Source organism: Lates calcarifer, linkage group LG24 (genome assembly GCF_001640805.2).
Source record: "Lates calcarifer isolate ASB-BC8 linkage group LG24, TLL_Latcal_v3, whole genome shotgun sequence".
NCBI lineage: Eukaryota > Metazoa > Chordata > Actinopteri > Centropomidae > Lates > Lates calcarifer.
In genome coordinates, this window is record NC_066856.1 from 6,333,014 (window position 1) to 6,359,425 (window position 26,412).

The 26,412-nt window shown below is 40.2% G+C and overlaps 1 protein-coding gene across 1 annotated transcript in view; it reads left to right on the forward strand.

The window, feature by feature from the left end:
- Positions 1-390: 390 nt before the first annotated feature.
- Positions 391-26,412, forward strand: part of LOC108898448 (phospholipid phosphatase-related protein type 4) — a 35,557-nt gene continuing 9,535 nt past the window's right edge. Inside the window, 6 exon segments of the mRNA XM_018698307.2 lie at positions 391-699; positions 14,320-14,505; positions 20,854-20,983; positions 21,477-21,592; positions 21,594-21,673; positions 26,184-26,241. Coding sequence (XP_018553823.1) covers positions 628-699; positions 14,320-14,505; positions 20,854-20,983; positions 21,477-21,592; positions 21,594-21,673; positions 26,184-26,241 — 642 coding nt within the window. The 5' untranslated portion in view covers positions 391-627.

Consider the following 26,412-nt stretch of genomic DNA (forward strand, 5'->3'; position numbering starts at 1 on the left):
TAGATGCATGGATCCAAGTATTGACATTGTGTGAGCACATGTGTAAATTGGCCTCTTTGTGGCTGCATAGAGGCAATGCTGATCTGTAGTATGAGAGAACACAGAGGGGAAACTTTGAGCAGAATATGATTCTGTACTGATCAGCTGTCACAGAATTAACGGCTGCTCGTTTAGTGGAATTCAGATCAGTCTGCATGTTTGCCAGCACGTGACAAAATGCGCTGACAGGATTTTTGTAATAGAACTTACATGTTTTGCTTGCGGAGTCAATATGATCCATCCATTCTAGGTGTCAGCAGTCAAGACCATATGCTGTCAACTGCCCTCCTCGCCAGTGCGCCTGCGCTCCCTCTCCTCCCTCCCTCCCTCCCTCCATCGGTGTGCCTCCGTTCTACCTGACAGCTCGTCGAAAGACATGCACAGAACCGAGTCCGGGCTTCTCACCGGCAGAGATTAAGGGGCGCCCAGATCTAAGCGGTATCGGGAGTCCGGACCGTTGTCTTGAGCATCCCTGCCACACACAGCGGCATGGAGCGCTCCTGATCCCGGCAGGAAGCCTGGAAGAGCTCAGCCATTCTTCCCCTCGTCACATCTCGGATCGGTTTGGATATCTGAAGGGGCCTGACCATGTCTGCGAGAGAGAAGGGGATCCTGACCAAAGACAGTGTCAGCCTGCTGCCCTGTTTCTATTTCGTGGAGGTGGGTTCACGCTGCATGTCTCTCATTCAGAAAGCGCTCTGCATCCCATCAATCAATACCACAGCACGACTGAGTAGAATGTAGATATTATTATAAGTAACTATCACCAAAGATCAATTACACTAGATCATCCCATATCAGGAAGGGCTTCTTATTAAGATCAGCTCTGTATGAATGAACTGCTATCACGTTAATAAGTAGGTTAACGTCCACAGTAAATGCAAAACATTATTTTTTTTCTCTATATACTATATTTGTGCGTTTAGGTGATTTTCCTCCACTACAAGTGTATATCTCACATCATTCCTCTGTTACCGGTACAATGTAGCCATCCCTCATAATGTAAAAGATGGCTGGATTTACAATACTATAAAGAAATCCACAGTTTGTTTTTTTTTTCTTTTTTGTATTTCTTTTATGTTGCTTTTGTATAAATGACATATTCACATGCCTGAAAAACCTAAGCTGGTATTAATTGTCCCTACAGTAAATAACTGGCATGGTGACAGTTGGATCAGCATACATTCAGCAAACAGGCATTTGGAATTTGTATCTTGAGCATGAACACAGTGAGGGAAGTCAATACACACACACACACATACACACACCACCACTAACAACACTATACACATATATTTTGATAATTCGCACCTTATTTATAGTGCATCATGAACTACAAATGCTCGCAGCACAATCAAATGAACAGACTAAGCAGATTAACAGTAATATGCAGCACAGTACATAATGCAAACATGAGGAGGAAATTTTCCACAAACAGAACGGCAGGCTTACACTGTCAAGGAGCTTTAAATACGAGTCTGCGGTGACAGGGGAGTGCAGCCATGATGGATGTGGATGGGAAGACTCTTTAGTGGCAACCAGTGTCTTTTTTAGTATGGGTCTGTCAACCAGGCTTCTCTGAGGATTCCTTTCGTTTTATTTTTAAGAACATCGCACCGATAGGTTCATTGGAAAATAATTCATTTTGACTGATGGTTTCAGAGTACAGATTGCATGCAGCTTGTGGTGACTGTCACTCGTTCCCCTGCTGTGCACTTTATGCATGCTCTAATTCACCACTGGCCTGTGGCCCTCCAATCAAACTGGCATCATATATTATAGATTTGCCTGTAATACTGTGTGATGGATGTTGTTGGTGCGACGGCATCATTCCAATGGATTCCTCTCTCTGCGGTGATGCGGGGGGGGGGATTCCCCTCAATTTTGTTTTGTTCTTGGAATATTTCACTTACATTTCAGTGCATTCTCACTACAATTAATATCCCTGAATGAGAAATGTCATACTTGAGCTTTCAAATTGCTCAAGCTGCTTTTCACTGAAGGATTTTTTTTTTGGCCCTCTATTTTTACAAACAGCAGGAGGCACTTAAACTAGGTCAGTGTTGAAAGTTAATTCTACTCAGTGAACTCCAGCACTTGTGTATTTAATTAGGGCCACTCAGGCTTGTTTCTGTATGTGTGTGTGTGTCTGTGGTTAGTTTCCAAAAAGCTGAGGTGGTGGCCCATTGTGCTCAGTCCTCTCCTGTCAGTCGTGACTGCCGTGTCATGCCATGAGATCAGAGTGTGCCAGTCATGATGTATCCCTCCTCCCTGGGGAGATTTACTCCTGCAATCAGGACTCAAGGCTCTTCACCTGCCAAATGAATTCTTAATGCTGACATGATGTGAGGAAGAAGCAGGTCTCACACCAGACCTAAATGTAATTTCGCTAGGCCATAATAAATTAGCCCCAGTTGCTGTGGACATACCTAATACTTATCAGTCACTACTAATTGGTAAGGGCAAAACAAACAAAACCTAAGCTGGGCACAACTTTAGACTGAATTCATGAAGTGAAACCATATAGTGGTTTGCAATTATCAGGCTGTCATAGCCAAGACACAAGCAGGAAAAAGTCAAATATTATTCACAGTATTATTCAAGTAAAATATCATGGTACAAGAATTAATCTCATTAATATCAAAAAGCTGATTTTTTTTTCAGTCAGTATATTATTGGTTGTAGAGCCACCTCTGACCATGTCAGTTAATTAGTTAACAGGTGAATGAACTGATTGTAAGCATAACTTGTTTGTTTACAAGAAAACTACAAAAGGTACCTTTTAATTTGATGGTCAAGGGAAATATTCAGTTTAGGATTGAATCAGCAATAAATCAAACAAAGGTTCGCCATGGTTCTAAACGATCATTTATCAATAACGTCAATCAATAACTCCACAACCAACATGATATAACCTTCCTTTATAAGGCAACAGCAATCACACATCACACAAAAGATCAATGTGTCATGCAGCACCTACTGACTATTGTAAACTGCTACTGGTAGTTTTATCTATGTTTCTGTGCCAGATAAAAATACAAATATAAAGCAGGGTTTCTGCCAGTGTATTGTAAACCCGGTGCCCCATCGGGCTCAGTTGGAAAAAGAGATAATAGTTGGAAAGCTCTGTTGAAATGAAAACTTGAATGCACTACAATAAACCAGCAGGCCTGAGATCAGTGTCTTTTACCCTCACTGTGCGTAGAGTAACATTCAGCACTTGACGCTTCCAACTATCACAGGCAAACATTATCTAGCAACCATAGCTACCTAGACAAACAGTCTGTAACACAGATACTTCCTCTGTGACATTTAGGGATAATTTCACAGAAGGAATTATCCGTTTTTTTCAGACAAATACTGGAGGTACCACCAAGTCAATGTTAGCCCAGCTTTGGGTTGATGAAGCACAGCTGGCAAACACCCCATCCTTTGTAATGTCTTTAGAACAAGAACAGCCACAGGGCCCAACAACTTTTTTTCTGATGGAAAAACTGTGAATAGATCAGATAAATGTGACTTATAACGTGACAAACAGCTACTGGTCTAGTTCCTGTCAAATACTCAGCAGTGACTGAAAATGAACATTACCACAAGAGGCTGGCAAGCACAGCTGCATAGGAGTTTGGGCCTGCAGGCTTTGGCTTATACTCTGTGTGATGGTACCTTTTCCAAAGGTAGAAAAGATTTGTTGTGGTTCCCGTCTTTGTCGGATATCACTGCTCCAAACCATTTACAAATTCACCAATGTTACGTGACCTCTTTATGACATTATCTTCTTGTCCTGTGCAGACTTTCCTCTCAGTCACTCATGTTTACATTTCCAACAATATCTATCTTTGTGTACATGTGTGTGTATTTTCCCTTGTTTTGGCCCTACACGTCAGCTACGCAAGACTATTTTTTGCAGCCTATTAGGGTGATTGCTCAGATGAGGGTTGAACCAAATGATCCAAATGCTATTCAGCCTGTGAAAACAGTTGTCTTCTGTGGCTCTGGAGGAGCTATTGCAAGACTGAGAAATAACTTTGTCATAATGATGTCATTGGGGTTATCTCGACTGGTAGTTTGGAGACAGATTGGGCTGGATGCAGATTTTTAACAGACTCTGTCATGAACTGGAGGTATGTGGGCATTCGCTGGCAGGGAGAGACTAATGAACTGATGCTACTTGAGTTCCATTATGACAGTGGTTCTCAAACCTTTCCTGGCACGACCCCCTTTAGAAGTTCAAAAAAATTCACACGCCCCTACTCCATGATTTCTTATCAGTCATTAATAATGATAGAGGAAGCAACTGATAAAAAGGATCCAAGTTGAATTTTACTTAAGCTCAGCATGATAGCACCAGCAAACATCATTTATCCTACTCATTTCCCTCATATTTATTCAACTCTGCCCCATTACGTTTCACTTCATCTCTCCTGCAGTGGCTTTATGCCTGCACTTCCCTATGGGAATTGTAGGATACAGCCTTTATTGAATTTGTCCCATATGAGGTCAGAATATCTCGGCCATTGCTGCATTGAGTTTAACTTTTATTTTTCTGTCTATTGTGAGCCTCCCAGCTAATCAATCAATCAATCAATCAATCTAAGGTGGCAAAGGTCACCTGTGAAAAAGTAGAAAATAGGGTTGGAATGCTAAAACGTCTTGGAAATATTTCCTCAGCACAACAAATAGGAAGAAAGCCAGGCCCAAATACTCCTGTCACAAAAGTCATAGTTTCTTGATATGAAACTTAATTACGTGTTAGTTTTTACTCACTGCAGATTTGGTTCACCAAAGTTCAGCATTTAAGGTTGATGAATATTGGACCTACATTCATCAGGTACCCAACATGTTCGCCATGGAAACTTCATAAGGTGGTAATCTGTCAGATGCTGTGTTCACATCTTATTTCACTGTCTTCAAAGCAGCCACATGATCATTTATTATGAGTAGTAGTGTTGGTATTATTACTTTCAGGATGTACTGTGATATTAATCAGCTGGCTCAGCTTGATTTTTCAAACATTCAAAGGATAGGGTTACAAATTTTCAGATCCATCTTAAAACAACAGCTTCCTCACTCTGTACAAAGACTTACGTTTTGTGAATCTATCGCTGAAATTGTATGTAATCTCAGTGAACCAGTGTAAGAGACAGTTATGCAGGCTAATAACTGAAATTCTGTTACTGGCAATCAGTTATGAGCCAGGTTTACTTTGAAGGATGAGCAGCTGCAGATGTGATCTGTGTGTTCCCTCTAACAGGCTGGCTGCTCCACTTTACTTTGGCCTGTGAAGTGCAGTGAGGCTCCACTGTGAAGCTTCAGGCTGCTTTTCCTCCAAAGTGGAACAAATGGAAGCACAAGGAGGGCTGAACAACTGTTATCTAAAACTGGGGAGAAACAAAAGATTAAATCACAAGTTTAATTGTATAGGGAGGGACATGGCCAGTAGCCTAGATAAAGGATAAAGAGTATGGTGTATGTGCAGACAAGGATAGCACCCAAGGACTGTTTACACACTGAGCTCTTATGTTGATGGTATTATGCCTTCCTTTCTGATACACAACAGTAACGCCTTCTGAACTGTCAGACTACACACTGTGTAAATATGTGATCACTCGTTACTTAAAAAACTATGGCCACAAAGTGACATGTAATATTTAACCATACATTCACATAACCCAAACACTGAATAAATATAAATCAATTTCAGAATGAAATTTCATATTTACATATTATCTAGGCATTAGGTAAAACTGATGAAATGAATTAATATTCTGTAATTACTGGGAGAGATAAGCAAATAAGAATATAAGGCCAAGAATGACCTGACAAAGATTTTTTTTTTTTTTTTTAAATATCAAATGACTTAGGCAGATAAAGAGGTGATGATTTGATGTCTCATCACTAATGAATACAGACACTCTCTCTCTAATCAGTCTGCCTCACCTTAAATGAGAATGTTTATTTTTGGTCCAGGAAATAGACACCACAGGGGAAACCTTATGAAATCTGTTTAATTACCCATGCCCCCACCACCCCCAGACAAGGTCAGTCAGTCTCCTCTGTAAATAACAAATCAAAATTAAGGACATATTACAATAAGAATATCTCAGACATTGAGACACTACAATCTTCACGACTGGGTGGTCTGACATCAGTGGCTATAGATAGATAAAAGATCAAATTTTAATTCTACAACAATTGTGGATTTTATTTTACGTAGGCCTGCAGGTGTGCTCACCTTCACCTTCACCTGGTTGAAATTTTACATAAAGTATATATGTATAGTGTTAGGCAAGTAGTCACCAACAGTTTATTGTAGCTGCATTACGGCTGTCCACCGCATTTCTAGTGCCAGTGTTGCTTGTTAGAGATTCTTAAATCCTGTTGCGTTGCTCAATAAAATCATTAGTTTGAAACATAAGCTTAAAATGTTTCAGTTCATTAGCCTTTTCTATACAATCTGTTGTGATAAAGTGTCTTTTGCTTGATGCCGTTCATTGCAGTGAAATGTTGCTCAGTTATTTCCTTTTGTTGTGTCCTGCACCTTCAGTAGGAAGTCCAATTGTGATTTTTGAAGACTTTTTTTTTTTTTGCTCTATTGCCTTAGTGAGATATGGTTTATTGTTCAGTTACACACTTGTGTCCTCTTTTGTCTCAGTGGCCTCATCAATGTCCATATACAAGAAGCAGACTGAGCGTTTCTGTGCCACCCCCCTCTGCAGTGGGATATAATGGCTTGACTGACTAAAATGAAAGTTGTACGTTGCATTTCATATATTTTCTTCCATTTTATTAATTGGTGCCAATGCTGTTGTAAGCTGGTAATTGCTGTCCATTTCACCACAATCCAGCAATGCATTTGGTAATTGTATTGTATTTTTCAACTCAAACCTACAAATATAAAAATAAAAGTCTCGACTGCAACGATCCAGGTCAAATATTTATGTGTTTATAAATATCACCAGTTTTCTGGTAAGAGAAAATTAGCCGAACAATCATATTTGAAGCTAATATGCTTTCTCCGGGCTTGAGGCATGAATTTCTCGTTCAGTATTTATGTCACTTCTTAATATCTATCAATATACAAATTTGTTCTCTTGGTTCTTTTTTTAATTAAAAAAACAATTATTTTAGAATTCTCTTTTTATCTCACTCTATCCTCGTATCGCATTTTCTCCTTTATTTTGTCATAAACTGCGGTGTAATTTTGAATTTTTAAAATTATTTTCTATTGTTTGTCTTCAATTTTCATTTTGTCCTGTAAAGCACTTTTATCTGTACTTTGAAAGATGCAATATAAAGAAAGTTTACTATTATCAATAAAAGTATTTTGAGGTATATAAACAGAAGGAAGAAAACTGGATTTTTAGTCTGGTATTAAATCCATCTAAGAGTTTGAGGGAGTAATATCATCATATAAAGTCCCTTCATAGTGTGCTGATCAGTACTCTATATGTCTGACCTGGCAGAAATCTTGAGATGAAAGCTGAGCTTGCAATTTGCAGTCCAGCTTTTGTGCTGCTTTTTATCTGCAGCCTCAATCCAAAAATTTCTGTATCTTTGTGGGCCTCAGTAACCCATTTCAGATGACCCCAGGACAAGCAGACAGAGGGAGGAGAAGGAGCATTAAAGAAAAGAGGCTAATAGTGAGGAAGAACAATATGTGTCACAGATTGAGTCTCTGCGTGCGACAGAAACAGAGGGAATGAAGGTGGAACAAAGAGAATGAGACACAGAGACGAGGCTGGCAGCGAGTGTTAGCAGATGTAGGGCAATGGAGCATCTCTACTGAGCTGAACTCTCCCAGAGGAGCCGACGCAGTTCAGAGAAAGAGAGTGTAAGGAATACTAAGACATCCTGCTCTGTGATTTTTTTTATTTTTTTTACGCGCCTATTCCTCAACTCTGACTGCACTGTTTGCTCTATGAGCCCTCAGCAGATTCTCTCATCACTGTTAGTAAAGTCAGGCAGTTATTGTAGTTTACAGGGCAGTCAGTCCAATCAGTTTAGTAAACCAGTCACTCGCTAAAAAAGTCTATAACAGTCACGTATATAAAGTTGTTAAAATTTGCTACACCTTAACCAACATTTTGAACCAGTTGATCATCAATAAAAATGGTCCAGTAATATGACAGTATAACATTGACAGGGCTCATTCTGGTGCACTCTGCTGACAGTACTTGTGTAAAAGCTAGTAGGCTGTAGGCCTGTGTTGCAGCTGTCCTCTCTCAGCAACATTCCTCCACTCTTTCCTCCAGCTCAGCCACTGATGCTGCTGCTCTAGTTGCTCTCCTCCTCTCTCCTTCACGTCTCTTTTTTCGCTCATGGCTCAGCCTCCACTCTTGCCACCATCACATCTTCTCTGCCTGCGACTAACTCATCAGTCCAACAGCCCACCAGCTCCATAATCAGACTGCAAGGTAAACCTGTGTGAAAAACATTATTCCCCAATCCGTGCAGTTTTGCAACATGTCAGCAACTGCCCTATGTTGAGGTTAGCTTTATTCAAGCTAACATTAGCTCAGTGTGAGAGTGATGGTTGAAACTTGGCTGTGAGTGGCCAGGGAGCCCAGTCCCTGCACACACATGCAGCACGGTCTCAACTGGACAGGGGAGAACACCCCAACTTTCTGGTATTATACTGCCCCCTATTTGTGTGGAATATAAATTCAGCAGTTGGCCAATTCTTCCATATAGCCCCTGTCCTGACACTTGTGGATTTAATGGTACAGATGGAAGCTACCTGAAGTTGGAGTCTGATCGCGACGGCTCAACACAGCTCAGTGCTGTGTGAGAGCTTCTGTTCACAGAATTAATATTCTTGTTTATCACATCGCAACTCACTTAGCAACCCAGTCTATTAGAAATGATGTGTCTTTACAGCTTAACTGCAACAGGCAAATATGTTTGGGGAACATAATCACTGGCAGGATTTTTCAAAAAATCAACAATTGAATGAATGAATGAATGAAATGGCACATTTATTGATAGGAGCAGATTTGAAAGAAGGGGTGGATGGCAGGCGTACAAAGTGCATGAGTGTCAGACTAGAGACTGGGCTAAGACTGGATTAGGCAAAGACTGGATTTGTAAAATATAAATAGACATGTTGTCTCTGAAATCACTGTTTTTTTTTTTTGTTTGTTTTTTAGCCATGATATTTCACTAACCTTAACCAAGTGCTGTGCCTAACTTAATCCATAAAAAAGCTTGCTGCTGCTTGTCCCTACAAGTGGATATTGATATTGCATACGTTGAATATTTTACTGATTCATTCATTATTAACATATCTGTGACTTGCTAAGTATGTAAATTAACAACATATGTTGTGTTTCCTGCAGAACGTTTTTGCTGTTGCAATTTAGTTGTATACAAAGTTCTTGGAGACAGGGTGGTACCAACTTGCCTGGAGCAGTTTTAAATAATGTAAGATAACAATAACCTTTTTAGCACCAATAGATGCAGCTTTCCACTCTCCCATTGTTTTATCCAAATCATCTCCATGAGTTGGCAAAGTTCATTTTATAACATATTTGTTTTTTTGTTTTTTTTTTGCTGAAAGACTTGAATCATTACCAATCGGCACCTCGACTTAGCAACAAAGCTCCATAACTGTTGGCCCAGCACCCACCAAAAATAACTGCCAGCCAAAGCCCACTGGAACCTGCTTTCCATTTTTACACATCTATTATTCAAAGTGCTCTGTATCTTCCCTGCTCTCTCATTGCTGTAATCACCAGAGGGCCCGCCAGGAACTCATGGGAGCCAGCGAAGGGATTGTTGTCAGGGAAAACTTTCAGAGAAGTGCTGTATGGCAGAAGGCCACACACTTATCCAAATTTAAACATGCAAAGAAGTGGGTGCAGAAAGGCGGAAATCAAATCCACATTCCAACCACACTATGAAATAACACACTGCCAAAATAAGTCAAACATCATATTGTATTACTTCTTTTTTGCTTTTCTTCATCCAGGATTTTAATGCATAGGATTAAGCCAAAAATGTTTGTGTTAAGAAGCAGTTGTGTGACATGCAGAATTTATATTATGCTCGATACGCTGCTTTGCTGTGCATTTGAATCAGCTGGGGGAAGTCAACTGACAGTTTAATGTTGTTTACTGTTATCTGAACAGTACATGGAGAAATCTTGATGAAATAGCAAATGACTAGCTTTCTGTACACCGGCCAGCTTTACCATTAATTTATTAACTCACCAACAGATGAAAGAAACATAGGCATGTGTACAGACACTGAGGCGTATCAAATGCAATTAGCTGCTATACTGTCCTGAGCAAATCACGCTGCACAAATGAAAATACAGGGATAACATAAAACTAATCTTTGAAGTGTGGAGAGTAGAGCATTTCTCCTTAGAGCAGCTTCATCTGCAGAGCAGTGCAAGTGCTGACACCACTGACCTACATATCCCATTTCCACAAGCTGAGGCGCTGGATGAGAGGTGAGGGAGGCTGACAGTAAGCCAAGAAAACAGACCCTAAGAGAGGGAGGGAGGGAGGGGTGGTAGTGTGGAGCTCAGTGGGGGGGCTACAATAGCTGGTTTCAGTATGGAGCACACAAGATGCGCTCCTCCTTGCATGTTGCTTCATGCAATTATTCAGCTATTCAAGATCCAGTATGTAGCACAGGGCATTTTATGATTGTCTGTAAAGGAACAATTCAAATGCAGTGTATGAATTCTGTTTAAAGGAAATTGTTAGATCTCTCTTCTCATCCTCCCTTTGCAATTCTGTGACTTAAAGTGATCATATGTTGCTGGTATGGCTTAGTGTACTGTCTGGAGATATCTAACTTAATATAAACAATATAAATGTAAAATACATTTTATATTTATATATTAACAAGTCAGAATTAATACAGGTATTTCTCTTGAAACAAGAACTGCCATTACATCAGACCGAGCCTTCATAGTTTGAGTCCTTCGGTACCAGTGAAATGTTTTGAGCTGTGTTAATTTCATTTAGAGAGACTGACCTCTTTTTCAAACCTTGTTCAGTTCATTATCAGTGACACTGCTGCTTAGATCCATAATTCAAGCTCTTAAAAAGTCTGAAAAGCAGATAAATGTTACCAGTGAATTCTGTATGCATAGTTTTGGAATTAAATTGAGAGATATAGTATATCTTACAAGTAAGAAATTACCCCAGTGGGAAGATTTGGTGTTTTACCAGCTTTGTTCCTAAAAGCAAATCCATGCCTTAAGTGGAGGTACCTTCACCAGCCTAGATAAAAATGGGAAATGTCTGAACTTTTATCTGCTAAATTTTTAAAGTCTTTATCACTGTATAGATCAGCTGCTTTATCAGACTTCCTACCCTAACTCTCCTGCCATCTTATAGGTTTCAAATGGGCGAGCCCATGCAACAGATTCTTCAGTATAATTATGTGACTTTTTCCAGATGTAATACATAACACTCATCACATGAGATGACAAATCAACATGAGCTGAACACAACGCTGTCTTATCTGTGATATTTGTTGAGCGTATTTTATGTTAATCATTTAAGGGAATAAATCACTAAATTCAGTATTCAATTACCAAATTGTATACATCAAAAAAATGCACCCTTGACCTTTTTAACTGTATGGATTAGTTCTAATTCTAAAATGATTTTATTTTATTAAAAAGTTCTTGCAGTCTTAAACTGATGTAGAGATCTGAAGAGTCCAATAAGCAGCCAGATGATTAGAGAGGTTGGAAATAAACCAGCAGTTCGTTTAGTTAAACCTCTTTATTCAGAGGTCTAACTGACAGAGAGTGTAACTGAAATGATGATATTAATCCGTCAATGTGAGAAAGTGGGTCTGTAAACTGCCATGTTCCCAGAATCAGCAAGTAAAGTTACCCTGTAGACTGACTACTGCTGTAGTAGCACTATGCAACAATGATTTCTGAATGGACCCATTGATCAAGGGCTGCAATATACACTCCTGCCTGTGGATTCACCCTGTTAATTATTTATTCTACACTTAATGATGGCGACATGCAAAGAAACTCATCAGTGCTCCAGACTGCAAGCTAGTAAATACGGATGTGAACAATGAAAGACAAAAAGTAGAACAAATAATAAATAATAATAAGCATTGAAAGTTATGAGGAGTGTGTTAGACCTCAAAAATACAAAGTGTTAGGATGAGTAACTTTGTTTAAAGGAAAACTCCACAGCGCAGTGCTCCTTTAACTAAGTGACTACAGTGTTACAATAACTGAAAATAAAACAAGTTGAATACTCTCAGATTAGGAATCCAGCCTGAAAGGCCACACTGGATGTTGTTACACACAGCTTCATTCACATTTGTTTGGTTGTTTTGTAATTTTTGCCAGACATTAAACAGACATTATGTAACTAGCTGGTCTCCTGCACACTCTACCTCCAGGCTCATTTAAATTAAATGGAACATTTGCAGTAGGTGAGAATGCATCTCAGATGGACATTTTCCAACATATTCTGCACATGTGAAAGTGCAACTCTGCTCCTGACATTATCTGGAGTTCATATGTGAAAACGTCTTAAATGTCTGTATTTCCCTTAGGTTGCTACTAATGTTAAATACACTGATTGGTTTGAAATGAAATGAAACCTCCCTAAGAAGTTAGGGAATGATAGACAGCCGGGGTGGAAGGACAAGAAAACTAGTGTGTTGAGGAGTAACCCCTGGAAGAAATGTGAGACACACAAAGGGAAGGAAGTGTGCAAACAGAGACTCTGATTGTGATTGTGTGTGCATAAGTGCGTCTGTATTAGTGGCTCAGCTCCCAGCAGGAGTGTGTTGACTTGAAGAGATCCCCCTTTGTTGGGCTCCCAGCGGGGGCCCTCCTCCATCACGCTGCTCTACTTAGCATTAGCTGAGCGAGCAGCGCGCTCAGGCACTGTGTACCAGTGAATCAGGGTATTAAGCTGCATGATAAAGCCTACGATGCTCCAGGCCACATTCAACTCCCACTGATACATCTAAATGCAGTCCTGTGTGGACACTTTACTGCCTTCAATTACACATCAGCTTTCTGCCTACCCATGCACCCCTCACTTTCTCTGTGGTACTCTTTAATGGGACACCACAGGGCCTGGGAAGGGGGGGTCGAAAATATTTGGGAGGAAATTCTGACACCACAGAACTACAGAGTCTTGGTGTGTGAAGTGGGAGTCGTTGATATTGGGAGTTTTCATCTCTTTCTCGTTAGGTCTCAATGAGAAATAGCTCAGAGCAATTATAGGTGCTCAAATTTTCCCCAAGAGAGATGCAGTGTTATTACCAGCTTCTTATTGACTTGTACGTCTCATTTACTTGACTCAGTCGTGCCATTTCAGACCATCTCTCTCCTCATTTTATGATTTTTTTCCTTTTCATAGGAGGTTATAAAACAACAAACAGTGAAAACTCCTTGCTTGTGAAAAGAAAAATTATTATTTGATGTCAATTAACAGAAGCTCCCGCAAACATATGAGCAAACACCGTTTCCTGGATAGTTTACGCCTCTCTCACACAGCAGATCTATCAGTTCTATCTCCACAAACTCATTAGGAGAGGTGGATACAGAGATGCTGCCAGTGTTCTGGCTCCTTCCTCTCAGCTCCACAGCTCACAGCGATCTTGACAGGACTGGATATCCACTGGTAAAATGCCACCAGCTCGTAATACACAGTGCAGCGACACTGTGACAGGTCAGTGGTGAAATCGCTGCAGCCAGCCATTCAGCATATCTAAAGCAGGAATTTACATAACCAGCTGAGCCCTGTGCTGAGTTGATCCCTGGCTATCTTCCACACACCACTGAAGCACTTTTGATTTGTTCAGACTGAAAGATCAACACCAGCTTTATTACTCCAACTTTATTTCATGGTTGGGATTGAACTGCTGTGCTTGTTATGATTTTAAGACCTCAAGCTGGCTATAATAAAAATTAACTAGCTGGCATTCTGATTGTTGAGATGAGGAGGATTCATGCACTAGATCTGAGCTGAGATCAGTGGGAGGACTTGATGTTCATAAGACCAATTAATTCCACATGCCATCTTCCATCACCCTCAGCACCATCCTCGCTCCCCGGAGGTCATGAAAACTATTTTCCATGCCTCTGTCTTCATTATCAAATCAAATTAGCTTGTTCGTTGGACCATAGGGTTATGGGGACATTTGAAACATTCACTGCCTGTTTATCTATTTATTTATTCATTGGCAATCTGTTAAAGCTCCTTCTGCCTCAGCTGTTTAAGACTCCGAACCTCCTCTTACCTTTGTCTCTCCTGTTGTGTCCGCCAATAGCTGCCGATCCTGGTGTCGTCTGTGGTCAGTCTGTACTTCCTGGAGTGGACGGATGTGTTCAAGCCAGTGAAGTCCGGCTTCACGTGCCATGACCGCAGCCTGAGCCTGCCCTACATTGACCCCAACCACGAGGTCATCCCCCTGCTGATGCTGCTCAGCCTGGCCTTTGCCGGACCTGCCATCACGGTAAGGATCAATGAAAAGACAAAAATGTAAAATGTAACACAGATAAGTACAGCCTCTGACAGCCATATTGCAGGTGCTTTGCCCTTTGACATGACAGTATTGTGTATTTAAACATGCAAATAGACCAGCTGTTTCTGTTCAATGTTGAGATGATCCAGTTAGCCAGCAAGCTAAGCTAGGTTCTCAGCTACTGTGGCTAGCCAGCCGGCCAAATCTGAATGCAAATTTCAGTTCAATGATTTTTCTGCTGACAGAAAACGTATGTGAAATTATTAGGGCTGTCAACAAGTAAATACATTATTGTTGACTAATAACCACATAATTTATTTCACATAAATTATGTGGTTATTAGTCAACCTGACTAATTAGTCACCTGATGCTGATTTCTTTGAGAAGATTTTCTTTAGATTTATCACAGCTGTGTACACGGAGACCCAGCTGGAGTACAGTAACTCCCAGGGGGTCGTGCTTTAGCATCAAACACATTGGTGCTTACACACAAATACACAGCCACAAACAGTGTTAAAAAAAAGGCTTTTGCCTTTGGGATAGACGCTCTACTAATATCCCCCCACAGACAGCACACCAACATATGCCCTCACTTTGTAGATGTAGAAGGTCTGAGTCGAGGGTCAGGAGGACAGGTCTCTCCAGGCCAGGAAAGCTGTTGATCTATATTATCAGCTATGATCCTGTCCACCTCAGGCCACACAAGCTCATTTTCTGTGGCCAGCCAGGCATGTCATCACTTCCTTGGAGGCTTCTGAAAGCACACACACACACACACACAGATAAAAACACACACACACGTTTGCCCCACTATTCCCATGGAGACACTCGATGACATAATACATTCCCAACCCTTCACTGTGAACTTAACCATCACACCTAAATGCCTTAACTCCCAAACCATAACCTTGACCTAATTGTTACCTGAGTCCTAAAACTAAGTCTTAATCCTTTTAAAAAAAAAAAAAAAGCTGTCTCTACCAGAGGAGGGGCCTCAGTCTTTTTAGTTTTCAGGATTATGCATCATGGCGCTCTCCAAGGTGCTGGATAGTGCCCTTGATGCTCCCAGCAGCAGGATCAGCACCTTAGGAGAGTGTAATGGCACAAAGTCCTGACAAATAAAGGCCTGGCGCCAGGATGAATATGCAGTAGCCTCAGAAAGGTTGAATAACACCAACATAAGAACTATAACAAAAATCATTCAAAATCAGCAGCTTAGATGCTCAGAAACAGCTGCTTGCGGCTTGCAAATCCCAAGGGACACAGCCCCTTTAAGAGCATATGGAGTGAAAAATTATGCTGAAGTTATTAAATCAAGTTTTTTTTTTTTTTTTTGTTTGCTCTACAGCACAAAAAATATTATCATACAATCGGGCTTTATTTGAGCTGGATCCTGCTCAAACATGGTCCGTGACCTTTGATTGATCCTTTTTTCAGCCCCTTTAAGCTTCATGTAAATATAGAAAATTAGCAAAAGGGACAAAATTATTGGCCAAGATATACATGACTAATGCTCAGCTGTTGAAACTACACGGTGATCACAAACAAAGCATTATTTATTTGCATTTACAGTACTCAGAACATTTGTGAAGCCTGTAAACAGCTTCCCCCGATGCTCTGATTATCAAATGTAGATAAATAATGCTTTGTTTGATGACACTTTTGTTTAGTTTTGTCAGTCAGAGTGCATGCACGTTCCACACATATGTAGTCTACAATCAGACTTGTCATGGTATAGATTCCAACCAACCAGGGGCCACGTAAGATGAAAAAAGTCTTGTAAGGCCCCTGTTTGGTCAGAGGCCCAGGGCTGAAGCCTTGGTAAGCCAAGTGCATTAAGGTGCTGGTGCTTACAAACTGCAATACACTCCCGAGAGTGAGGAGTGTTTGAAAAGACTGAGATGGTAAACAGGAAAGGCTAATGATAAGTCATGATGCTGATCTCAGTATTTCGCTGCTCTTACTCAAATCCTGGGACCTTCTGAGATGCTCAGTATTACATGTGCTGATGTTCTTTTGCCCTACAACACTGTTAACCTCTGAGTAATGCAGATTAGACATCCACGCTTTTTCGTCATCATTTTTGTAACTGGCAACATGTGAGAAGAGGTATTTTCTCAACACTACACTGAACTGTGGAGCGAATCCGCCCACATCATCCACTACGCTCAAGCGTTTAGTCATGTTCCACCTGGACTATAGCAGCTCTTCTTAAGATGAGCAATGACTCATTTCCTTATTCAAACTTCAGGGCATGTTCACAAGAAGCTGCTTTTTGTAGAAACATCACACTTCAACTACATTTTGTGCTGATAAAAATAGACTAAAGTTTAGACACTTTATCTCACTGATGACTTTTTTCTGACAGCTAAGAGTAGCAACACAACACACTCCATTACACTCAATACTTTTATTTTTAATTTTTAATTTAAAGTTTATGGGTATTTTTTTCAGCCCTGGCGAGTGTCTGCAGTGCTTCCAGCTTCTATGTGGCCTGAGAGGCAAAACTGAGGGCAAAAATAATCCAAACAAGTTGCTTTGGGTGCATGCTGATAACAGAAACATGGATGGACATACACACTGATTAGAGGGATTTTAGAGATAAAAAAAATGAAGCTGTGAAAGTGAGAGGAAAAAAAAGGTACTGGAAAGTAAGGGGGGCATGTCCCAGCAGTCTTCAATGAAATTTATATACTTCAACATTCACCAAAGCTCCTTAGTCAGAGTCAGACTTGGTCATGACAGTTACAGGTATGATATCTAATGGAAGTCAGTGAGATAGTGACGTGCTCTGATTTTGTTCAAGTGATAGGTAGTGCTCTCACATTCCAGAACTAAAAGTAGCCCCGAATCCCCGAGCACAGAGTTGATAGTTTAGAGTATTTTAAAACATCAGTACTGAGCTCTCATCCACCCAAATCACATTCTATCCCCACCATGTCCCTGCCTTCCAGGCTCCAAAAGGCGTTAAACATAAAAAATAAAAATAAAAAGCAGCAGCAGAAGAAAAAAAAAAAACTTCAGCTCTATCCTTAGCTCACAAGGATGCCAAACCTATTAACAGTGAACAACTGATTCTAAAGTAGGATGCATAGTAATTTTTGGAATGAGAGACACAAGCTTAAAACCACAGTGTCTTCCCAGAAGCCTAGAAGTGCAGCAGAGCTGTCTCACCAGCTTGATGGAGGGAAAACTCATCTATCAAAGATGTGCACATCTCACACAGCTCTCTTTGATATCAGTCAGACGGGTCTTTTTTTTTTTTTTTTACCCTCCTGACATCAATAGACTCAGGCTCCTCATATCAGGTGATAACACATTTCTCCTCAGAGATACATCCCCCCAGCAACTTGTGGTAGAGAGGAAGACCTGAGGCTTTCCTGTCCTCATGTCAGGATACCTCTTGCGGGCTGCCGAGCGTTCAAGTGCTTTGACTGTCGCTCTGTGTTAGAGCTGCAGCCCACCCTGCAAGGCTTGTGGGAAAATGAGTTTGACTGAGTTAAAGTTACTCAAACTCAATTCATGTTCCTCTGGTGAAATCGTAAGAGCACGCTGCCTGGTCCTGGGGAAGATATTCAATGAGGTGGAAGCAGGTTTTTGATGAATTAAAAGATAGGAGGCTGTGGTTGTTGGAGCTGCTGCAGTGAATTATTTTTAAGTTACTGAAGTGTAAAAGCTCAAATGTAAAAGACTTGCTGCGTTGTCTCCCTCTTCTGGTTTGGAGGGTTTTTTTTTTTGTTTAGTAAATGACAAGATGACTGAGTAGCCACTGTGTGACACTCTCTTGAACAACAAAGGATAGATCCTGGGATGGAGTTATCAAGTTAGAATTAGAGAGATAATTCAGTTCAAATATGTTTTTCAAAGACCATTAGCAAGACCATTAGAAAGAGAAACAAAATTCAAAGACACTAAATTATTTGGGACTGCAAATTCTGAATAATTTGCCAATAGTTTGCAAATCATTTCTGAATAATTTAATAATAATTTCAAACAGCATTTTCTGTAAATAACTGCTGTAGTTCATGTGGTGCTAATATAGGGTAAGTCTGCCTGCAGATGAATGTGAAATTTATCTGCAGGCAGACATCCTGTTCAACAGACAAATAGGTCAAACTTTTCACTTAATCGGTGGAATATCTCAACACAGCAGACGTTAGCATTTAGCTCCATGTACCACCGGGCCTCTGCACAACCTCACAGAGCTGCTAGTCTGCTGTAGACTCTTAGGACCGGATTTACTGCAGCTTTTGTGCTGCATGCAGATATGATGCATTCTCCAAGCTCATGTTCTGTATTTATCAAACACTCACAGACTTTTCATCTATCATTGCCATCAGGTCAAAATGTCAGTTTATCCAACACTTTGATTTAAGGCCAAATATCTACAAAATTAGCAACATTCCCTTTAGTGGTGTGTTTTAGCATGCTGACTCACTAAAAATATAAAGAGCTGTGGATGCACAACACCACTATGTGATGCAGTACAAAAGAAAGTAAAAAGTTGTCAGGCTAAGGAATATCTAAATGGGTTGCATGGGTTCAGACAGTTAGATTTTGTGCTGAGACATGTATATTAAGGATGTACACTGCATTAGTATCTTAAATTATTGATTTTCAATCTGTGGTAATGGAGACATTACACTGTTCTTTAAGTCCAGTAGGATGGAAAAACACCCGGTGTAATGGCCCCAGTGTGGAATATATGACCCATAGGAGTCCTGAACGAATCTTTTAGCTAAAATGAATCATTTACTTTTGCTAATTTTTCCTTTACCGGATGAAACAGAGAAAACATGGGGGAAAAACTGAGTTGTATCCTTGTAATGATTTGCTGAGACACTGAGCCATTATTAACCAGTTTGAAATGACTTTTGCTTTGTGACATGGTGCATTTTTGTGCTGGAAGTAGCCATCAGAAGATGGGTAAATTGTGGCCATACAGAGATGCACATGGTCAGCAACAATACACAGATAAACTGTGACATTTCCATCCACAGAACTATTGCTCACTGGATGTTTTTTGTTGTTCGCACCATTCTGAGTTAACTCTGTTGTGTGTGAAAATCCTAGGAGATCAGCAGATTCAGAAATACTCAAACCAGCCTGTCTGACACCAACAATCATACCACGGTCAAAGTCACTGAGGTCATTCTGATGTTTATAGCAAACATTAACTAAAGCGCTTGACCTGTATCTGCATGATTTTATGAATTTCATTGATGCCACATGATTTGCTGAGTGGATAATGGCATGAATAAGCATTAGTGGGCCTACAGGTTTTCCGAATTAAGTGGCCAGAGAGTGTATTATAATTACACCCAGCCTTACACATAATACACATATTACATTATACAACCAGTACAGTTCAAATCTGTATTCAACAGGGGTCTGTACAGCGTTTTAGACATCACATCTGATTGATAAACAAGATGCTAATGAACTTTTATTAGAGTCAATTTACACCTGGTTTACTATCAATCTTTGTAATAAAAGACCTGCCAAACTCTATGAGAGTGATGGCACCTTCCAGTCTTGTGTTTGAATGTTTTGCTGGTGGAGTGACTCTTTGACTTTCAGTGGAGACTTTGAGCGTCATTATGATCTGGATGAACAGAAATGCGCGCTGACAGACGTGAAGGATTCTCAACAGCAATCCTTAGTCTGTAAATAAAACAAGAAGAATCTAAATTCTAGGAAGAAGGAATGAGAGACAACAGTTGTTTCTCCTTTGCGAGAGAAAAATATGGTCTAAATTTCTCAGATAAACCCTCGTTTAGCGAAACTCATGAATACAGTGTGTCAGTCTCAGTATTATGCAGATCCCCGGAGGCCCTCCTCTAAGTACTCCTAATCCCTCACTCTGTCCATCACTGATGCTGCCTTCTTTTTTCCTCGCTCCAACCATTGTTCGTCTCCCATCCCTCTGTTCAACACTATATACAGCACATTTTACTCCATCTTCCTCTTTCTGCAGTCGTCTTTGATCCTAGAGAGTTGCTCTGCAGATGTATGGCCAAGTATGGTACTATAACACCACATGCCACTTCTGGCGGAGTGGATATTTGTGAGTGTCAGTTTATTAATCAGGAAGGAGATGTCGTGGTCTGAACTGTTGGCTTAAACCAGGGCCTGGGGGGTGGGGTGGGGCATAGATAGGCCGAGCCGGGACATCACCAACATCAAACACTCAGTTGCAGTGGAGTACGACACTAACAGACTTACGTCTGTGTCCAAGCATGATGTGTCCAAGGCCATAATCCTCAGTAGTCACCCACTCACTTTACTCCATGTAAACACATGTAAGAGGTGTGTCATTGCTGTGTGTTGTACTAACAGATAATGATCGGGGAGGCCATCCTGTTCTGCTGCCTGTCTCGAAGGAAGAGTGGCGCTGGGGCCGAGGCCAACATCAACGCCGCAGGCTGCAATTTCAACTCCTTCATACGCAGAGCCGTCCGCTTCGTTGGTACGATGATTTTCATTTTCCCTCTACGCACTGGCCTGGTAGTACGGTTACTGTCTGATGACTATATTTGCATTTGTTGTTTTCTCATGACTCATTTACCAACATTACCCAAAGGAAATCTTTGACAGACAGGCTGGGCTCATGCTAGCACAAGAACCTGCAATTCCAGAACTTGCATATAGTAGCTTTAACTAATGTTATGCTAACATTTCTCAGCTACAGACAAACTGCTGTAGTCTAAAGTGTTGTTTTATGCATGTATGCATGTCTTAGAAAGTTGGCATTAAAGCAAGTTATATCAGTTAAACTTTGTGTGTCTATCAACTATAAAAACTATACATTTCTAAGGCTTTAGCTTTCTGATATCAAAGCAAAAAATGACATTGCCTGTACATATTGGCCCTGTGCAGCACATCCAACAATGACTAATGTTATGCCTCCACGTCTTAAGCTTGTTTCTGTGCTTTTACATCACATCCTCCTCTGTCCTCAGGCGTTCATGCGTTTGGTCTTTGTGCCACGGCCCTCATCACCGACATCCTCCAACTGATGACAGGCTACCCAACACCCTACTTCCTCACTGTGTGTAAACCCAATTACACCACGCTGCAACGTCAGCTGTGAGCAGAACCCCTATGTCATGGAGGATATCTGTTCAGGGGCTGACCCCACAGCCATCAACCAGGGCAGGTAGGGAGGAAAAAAATGTTTTGGTTTGCTGTATTTAATGTTTAATGTTTAATACAATGTGTTTGTACAATACTATGAATTCTCTCTTATATAACTAGATTATGATAAGATTATTCTATATAACTACAGATAGGTATTAATTTGAAACAGGCAGATATTAAAGACAAAAAACCACATAGCCACATGAAAACTCCACACAGAGAGGCCCAAGCTGGCGTCTTAGGTGACACTTCCAACCTTTCCCTCCTATGTAAGTTTGTCTTGAGCCCCATTCAGACGAGATTAAAATTTCAAGGGAGTTGGCAATTGACATATTCACTGTGTTCCATTACGGACAGCATTTCACCATCTAGCAATTACAGAATATGGACACTCAGCAGGACGAAGCCAAAAGAGAAAAGACATAAGCCTCCTTAGGGGGTCAGCAAAAGAGCTGATGGAGAGGCAAAGATGCTGCGTGAGGTGAATTTGCATCAGACTTCATACTCATTCTCTGAGTCATAACTCGGATCCAGTCTGAGCACACAGATGCGAAACACATTCGGTGTGACTTGCACTTCCCAAGGACATCATCATCTCTGATGTCAATCATGAATACAAGTCCAGAAATCCACTCAGAATCAGCACCTTCCAGAGAATCATCAGCTTTGTTTCTTTAGTTTCAAAGTAATCAGGAACAGGAGCTGCTAATAGCTAATTCGGTATAAATTTGCCAAAATGTAAACAAATATATGCTAAATAAAACACAATGCATTGGAAAGACAGTGAGGTGAGAGAGCCTGTGTTGATCTGAAGGGAAGAGGAGTCATTGGCTTCCATGCTGCTTTTTGCTGTTTACTAATCCTGTTTTCCAGCGTGTTCATGACATTGAACATGACACACACACATGACACGCCAGAAAAAAACAACAGAAAGGCAAACTCCTCCACTGGCAAAGAGAGTCAGTTGCCTTTAGTGGGTTTACCCGTGTTTAAAAAACCTGCATATACTGTACATATACATATACATGTACTAGTTTTGGTGTAAAAAATGTCTGAGTCAGTGTTAGCATGTTTCCATCCATCAGATTAGTGGAAACAGTTTGACTTTCTCCATTTTCACTCAAAAGACAATTGAATTTCTGATAAAAGAAGGAAGACAACACAGAGTAAACATGACTTCAGTTAAAATGTTAAAAATAGACAGTGAGAGCAGCAGAGAGGTGAGTATGCTGTGACTATTGATAACGGGTATATAACTGTTGTTGTACTGATGTAATTACTGCTGTGGAAATGAACTTTCTTTACTGAATTTACTATGGAAGCCGTAAGAGTACAAATAATTCTACACTCTAAAAGTTTCAAATTAAGTGCCTTTATTAGGCCTTAATTACTGACCAAGCATTCATTCATTAGCACACAGAAAACATTCTAACCACGTAACAGCAGGCAGGTTCATTTTGTAATTTAGCCAATTCATGGAATTAACATAAAGTAGCTATCAGACTGTAAATTTTCAGTTGAACCTAACGTCTGTTAAGGATTTTGCTGATTTGTTTCTTGCTGCATAAAAGTATGAGCCAGAGCAGGATTACTTTGATCAAAGAGAAAGAACAGTGACAGAGGGATGTGATGTAATTCCCTGTGATTTGGATGTTAGTGTCCAAGTCCTCTGAGACAGCCTGAGTAGGACTCAATACTAAATAATACCCAGCAAAGGTTCTCTGGAACAACATTAGTCGAAGTCATCAACACTCAGTATGTTTACATGCACAATCATATTCCACTATTAATCCTGATATGACAATATGGCCTTTTTCCAAATGTAGCATTTTCTTCTTTCGGAAATGCCGATATAATTTGGGTTTTGAGAGCATTCTTTGGACATGTATATAGTGTACATCAGTGTTGGGGTCTTTACGGCAGTTTGCAACACAAAGCCTTTTACCTGTTTACAGTCAGCCCTGTGTGTTGTACACAAACCAACTAGACAACAGCTTGCAAGGCAGGGCTAGAGATGCATGCCCAAAAAAAAGAAGCTCAAGACTTGGATATCAACAGGTTTTTGGATAAGCGTAAATATCACATAGCTGCATGTAAAAGGGAATATTAGTGGAATATTCATTTTCATTAGATATGTAAACAGTTTAGCAGGAATATTGCACATGTCAGCATAGTGACTGAGTCTGTCTAATGGCAGTCCTCTCCTTTCTGAACCTGACTGTCTATGATTAAACCAGGGACCATAATGGAGATTGGTTTCTGTGAAATTTAATGGAATCACGTTTCCATGTGAGTTCATGTGTGTCGCAGTAGATAGTGTGGGGATCTGGGCGAAAGGGATGAGGCTAGGTTTGACCCATGCATTTAGGACACACATAGTTTTGGCTGCAGAGTATGGGGGTCTAAATATAACCTACTGCTCCTGGCATAAACACTGTCTTCTGCTCTCTCTGTGCCAGCTTTAGCTTCAGTCTCGTTTCCAGAGCAGGATGAAAAGCTGTTTTACTGCAGTGTTTGTGCACCAGGGGTATTATTAACCTATTTTAACAGCAGAAATAGCATTGTATACTACCTTCATTTTGCAAAGGTATAACACTATGATACATTATGATTTGGGTTGGAGGTCATCCTAAAATACCAAGTTAACATTTCGAATAATTATTCGAATAATTATCTTTTCACATAATGCTTGAAATATGTTTGACAAATTTAATTGTAGTCTGGCTGCTGAGATTTCTAACCTACAAGTGGAACTTTTAGTGTGACAGGAGATCATCATCATCACCACCAAAATGAATTCTGTTAACCACAAAGAGTAAGAGCTAGCAAGGAAACTTTACATCCATTCATTACAATGTGACTTGTATAACAGTAAATTAGAGGCCAAATCTATGTTATTGTTTCCAGCTATGTTAAAATGATGTGTTGCAGTGCTACTCTCTTTTAATTTATTATCTGTATAGTTAGTCTAATTTTCAGCAGTTTTTAAGATGTGGTCAAAACACAAACAGAAGAGACTAAAGTCATTTGTAGTTCAGTACCTGGAGCTCCTTAGTTCCTGGAACTAGCTGATTAAAGGGGGTAAATAACATCAACAGCTGGTAAACAGGGACCATGCTGCAGGAACAGTGATGTTTATAGGGAATGTGATCAAACAGCATGATATACTGTATAATATAAAGTGTGAAAAATTGGCTGAAATAGATTGCATTGATTATATTATATAGTTAAGACTTTTCAAAACAATATACTCATGCCTGAAACAGATTTTTGCTTGCTGTAATCATTCCTTCTGTTCATACAGAACATTAAAAGTCTAAAAGATCTCTTCCTATTACTCTAATGGCTGACAAAATTACAGTCTGTCAATGAAACAAACACTGTATATTTCAATATTTACCTGATTTTAATAAAAGGGTCAATGTTAATAAAAATGAGGTTGGTATCTTCTAAAGTTAAAGTCTCATTAGTGTAAAATTCCCCCTGTGTTTTTCCCTGGACAGTGTTTCCAAGCTGAGCTTCATGGAGGAATATTTTGAACACAGAGACGGAACTACAAAGATAGATATCCACTAGTTTCTAACTCCAACAGCTAAAGCAGATAATACTACTACTGTGAAATTTCTTACATGTATATCTGAGGCATGCAAGGAAGAGACCTCCTTATACTCAATATGAAAAGGAGGAATGATCACAGAGTAAAACCTGTTTCACTCAAAATATTGTCACCTGACTGTTGACTTGAACAGACCTGTATTTAGAAAAGCCATAAAATATGCATGTATAGTCATATATGCCTAATACACAGCAATATTCATGTTGGATACTTCATTGCTTAAATGCGTTATTTTATGCAGACGCAGTGCTATCAGTTTTCATATGTGTATGTAATTTTTATGACTCCACAGATGTTGTGAATGTTGGTTTAAGGAGCGCGCACGCGCACACACACACACACACACACACACACACACACACACACACACACACACACACACACACACAGCTATATACTACTGCATGAATGCACACATTCACACATATGCACAGTCAGGAGTAAAGCTGAGGGCTGGTTGGAGGAGCAACTTGTCAGAAGTAGGTCACAGGGATGGAGCTCAGTGAGAAACTGGGCCACATGTTCACTTCCAACATGTAGCACAGAGTCAAGCTACTGCTGCTACACTGCAGTATATGCCTTTAGATCAGACATGCACACTAAATGTGTGCTTCTACAGTATATGATCCATTGATACTTGGCTAGTGGCATCAGATAAAGATATAACTACAATGTAAAAACCTGCTTCACTGCCTTTGCTGAATTATGTTGGGGTTCTAACATGTTAACAAAAGCTTGAAGAGCATGAAAAGAGGCATCTAATTTGGTTCAGTCATCCAACCCATAACAACGGATGTGTGCGCAGCGTGGTGTTTGAGATATCTCATTATGCTTGTGTTTCTCTCCACCTCCTGTTGACTCACACATACAATGTGAATGTTGGTTAAGTCTATTTCTGTTTCATCTCTTGCAGAAAATCCTTCCCATCGCAGCACGCTACCCTCGCATCCTTCGCTGCTGTCTATGTTTCGGTGAGTAATGGTTTGCGCCCACGCAAACATTTAGCCACGTTCACCCTCCCATGAAGTGCCTAATGATACAGTACAAACTGACACAGCCAAACATTTGTGAGTGATGGATAATGGAATTAGCCAAGATTTACTGTTTGCTTGGTTCTTTCCTCTGCTGCTATTTTTTGCCTC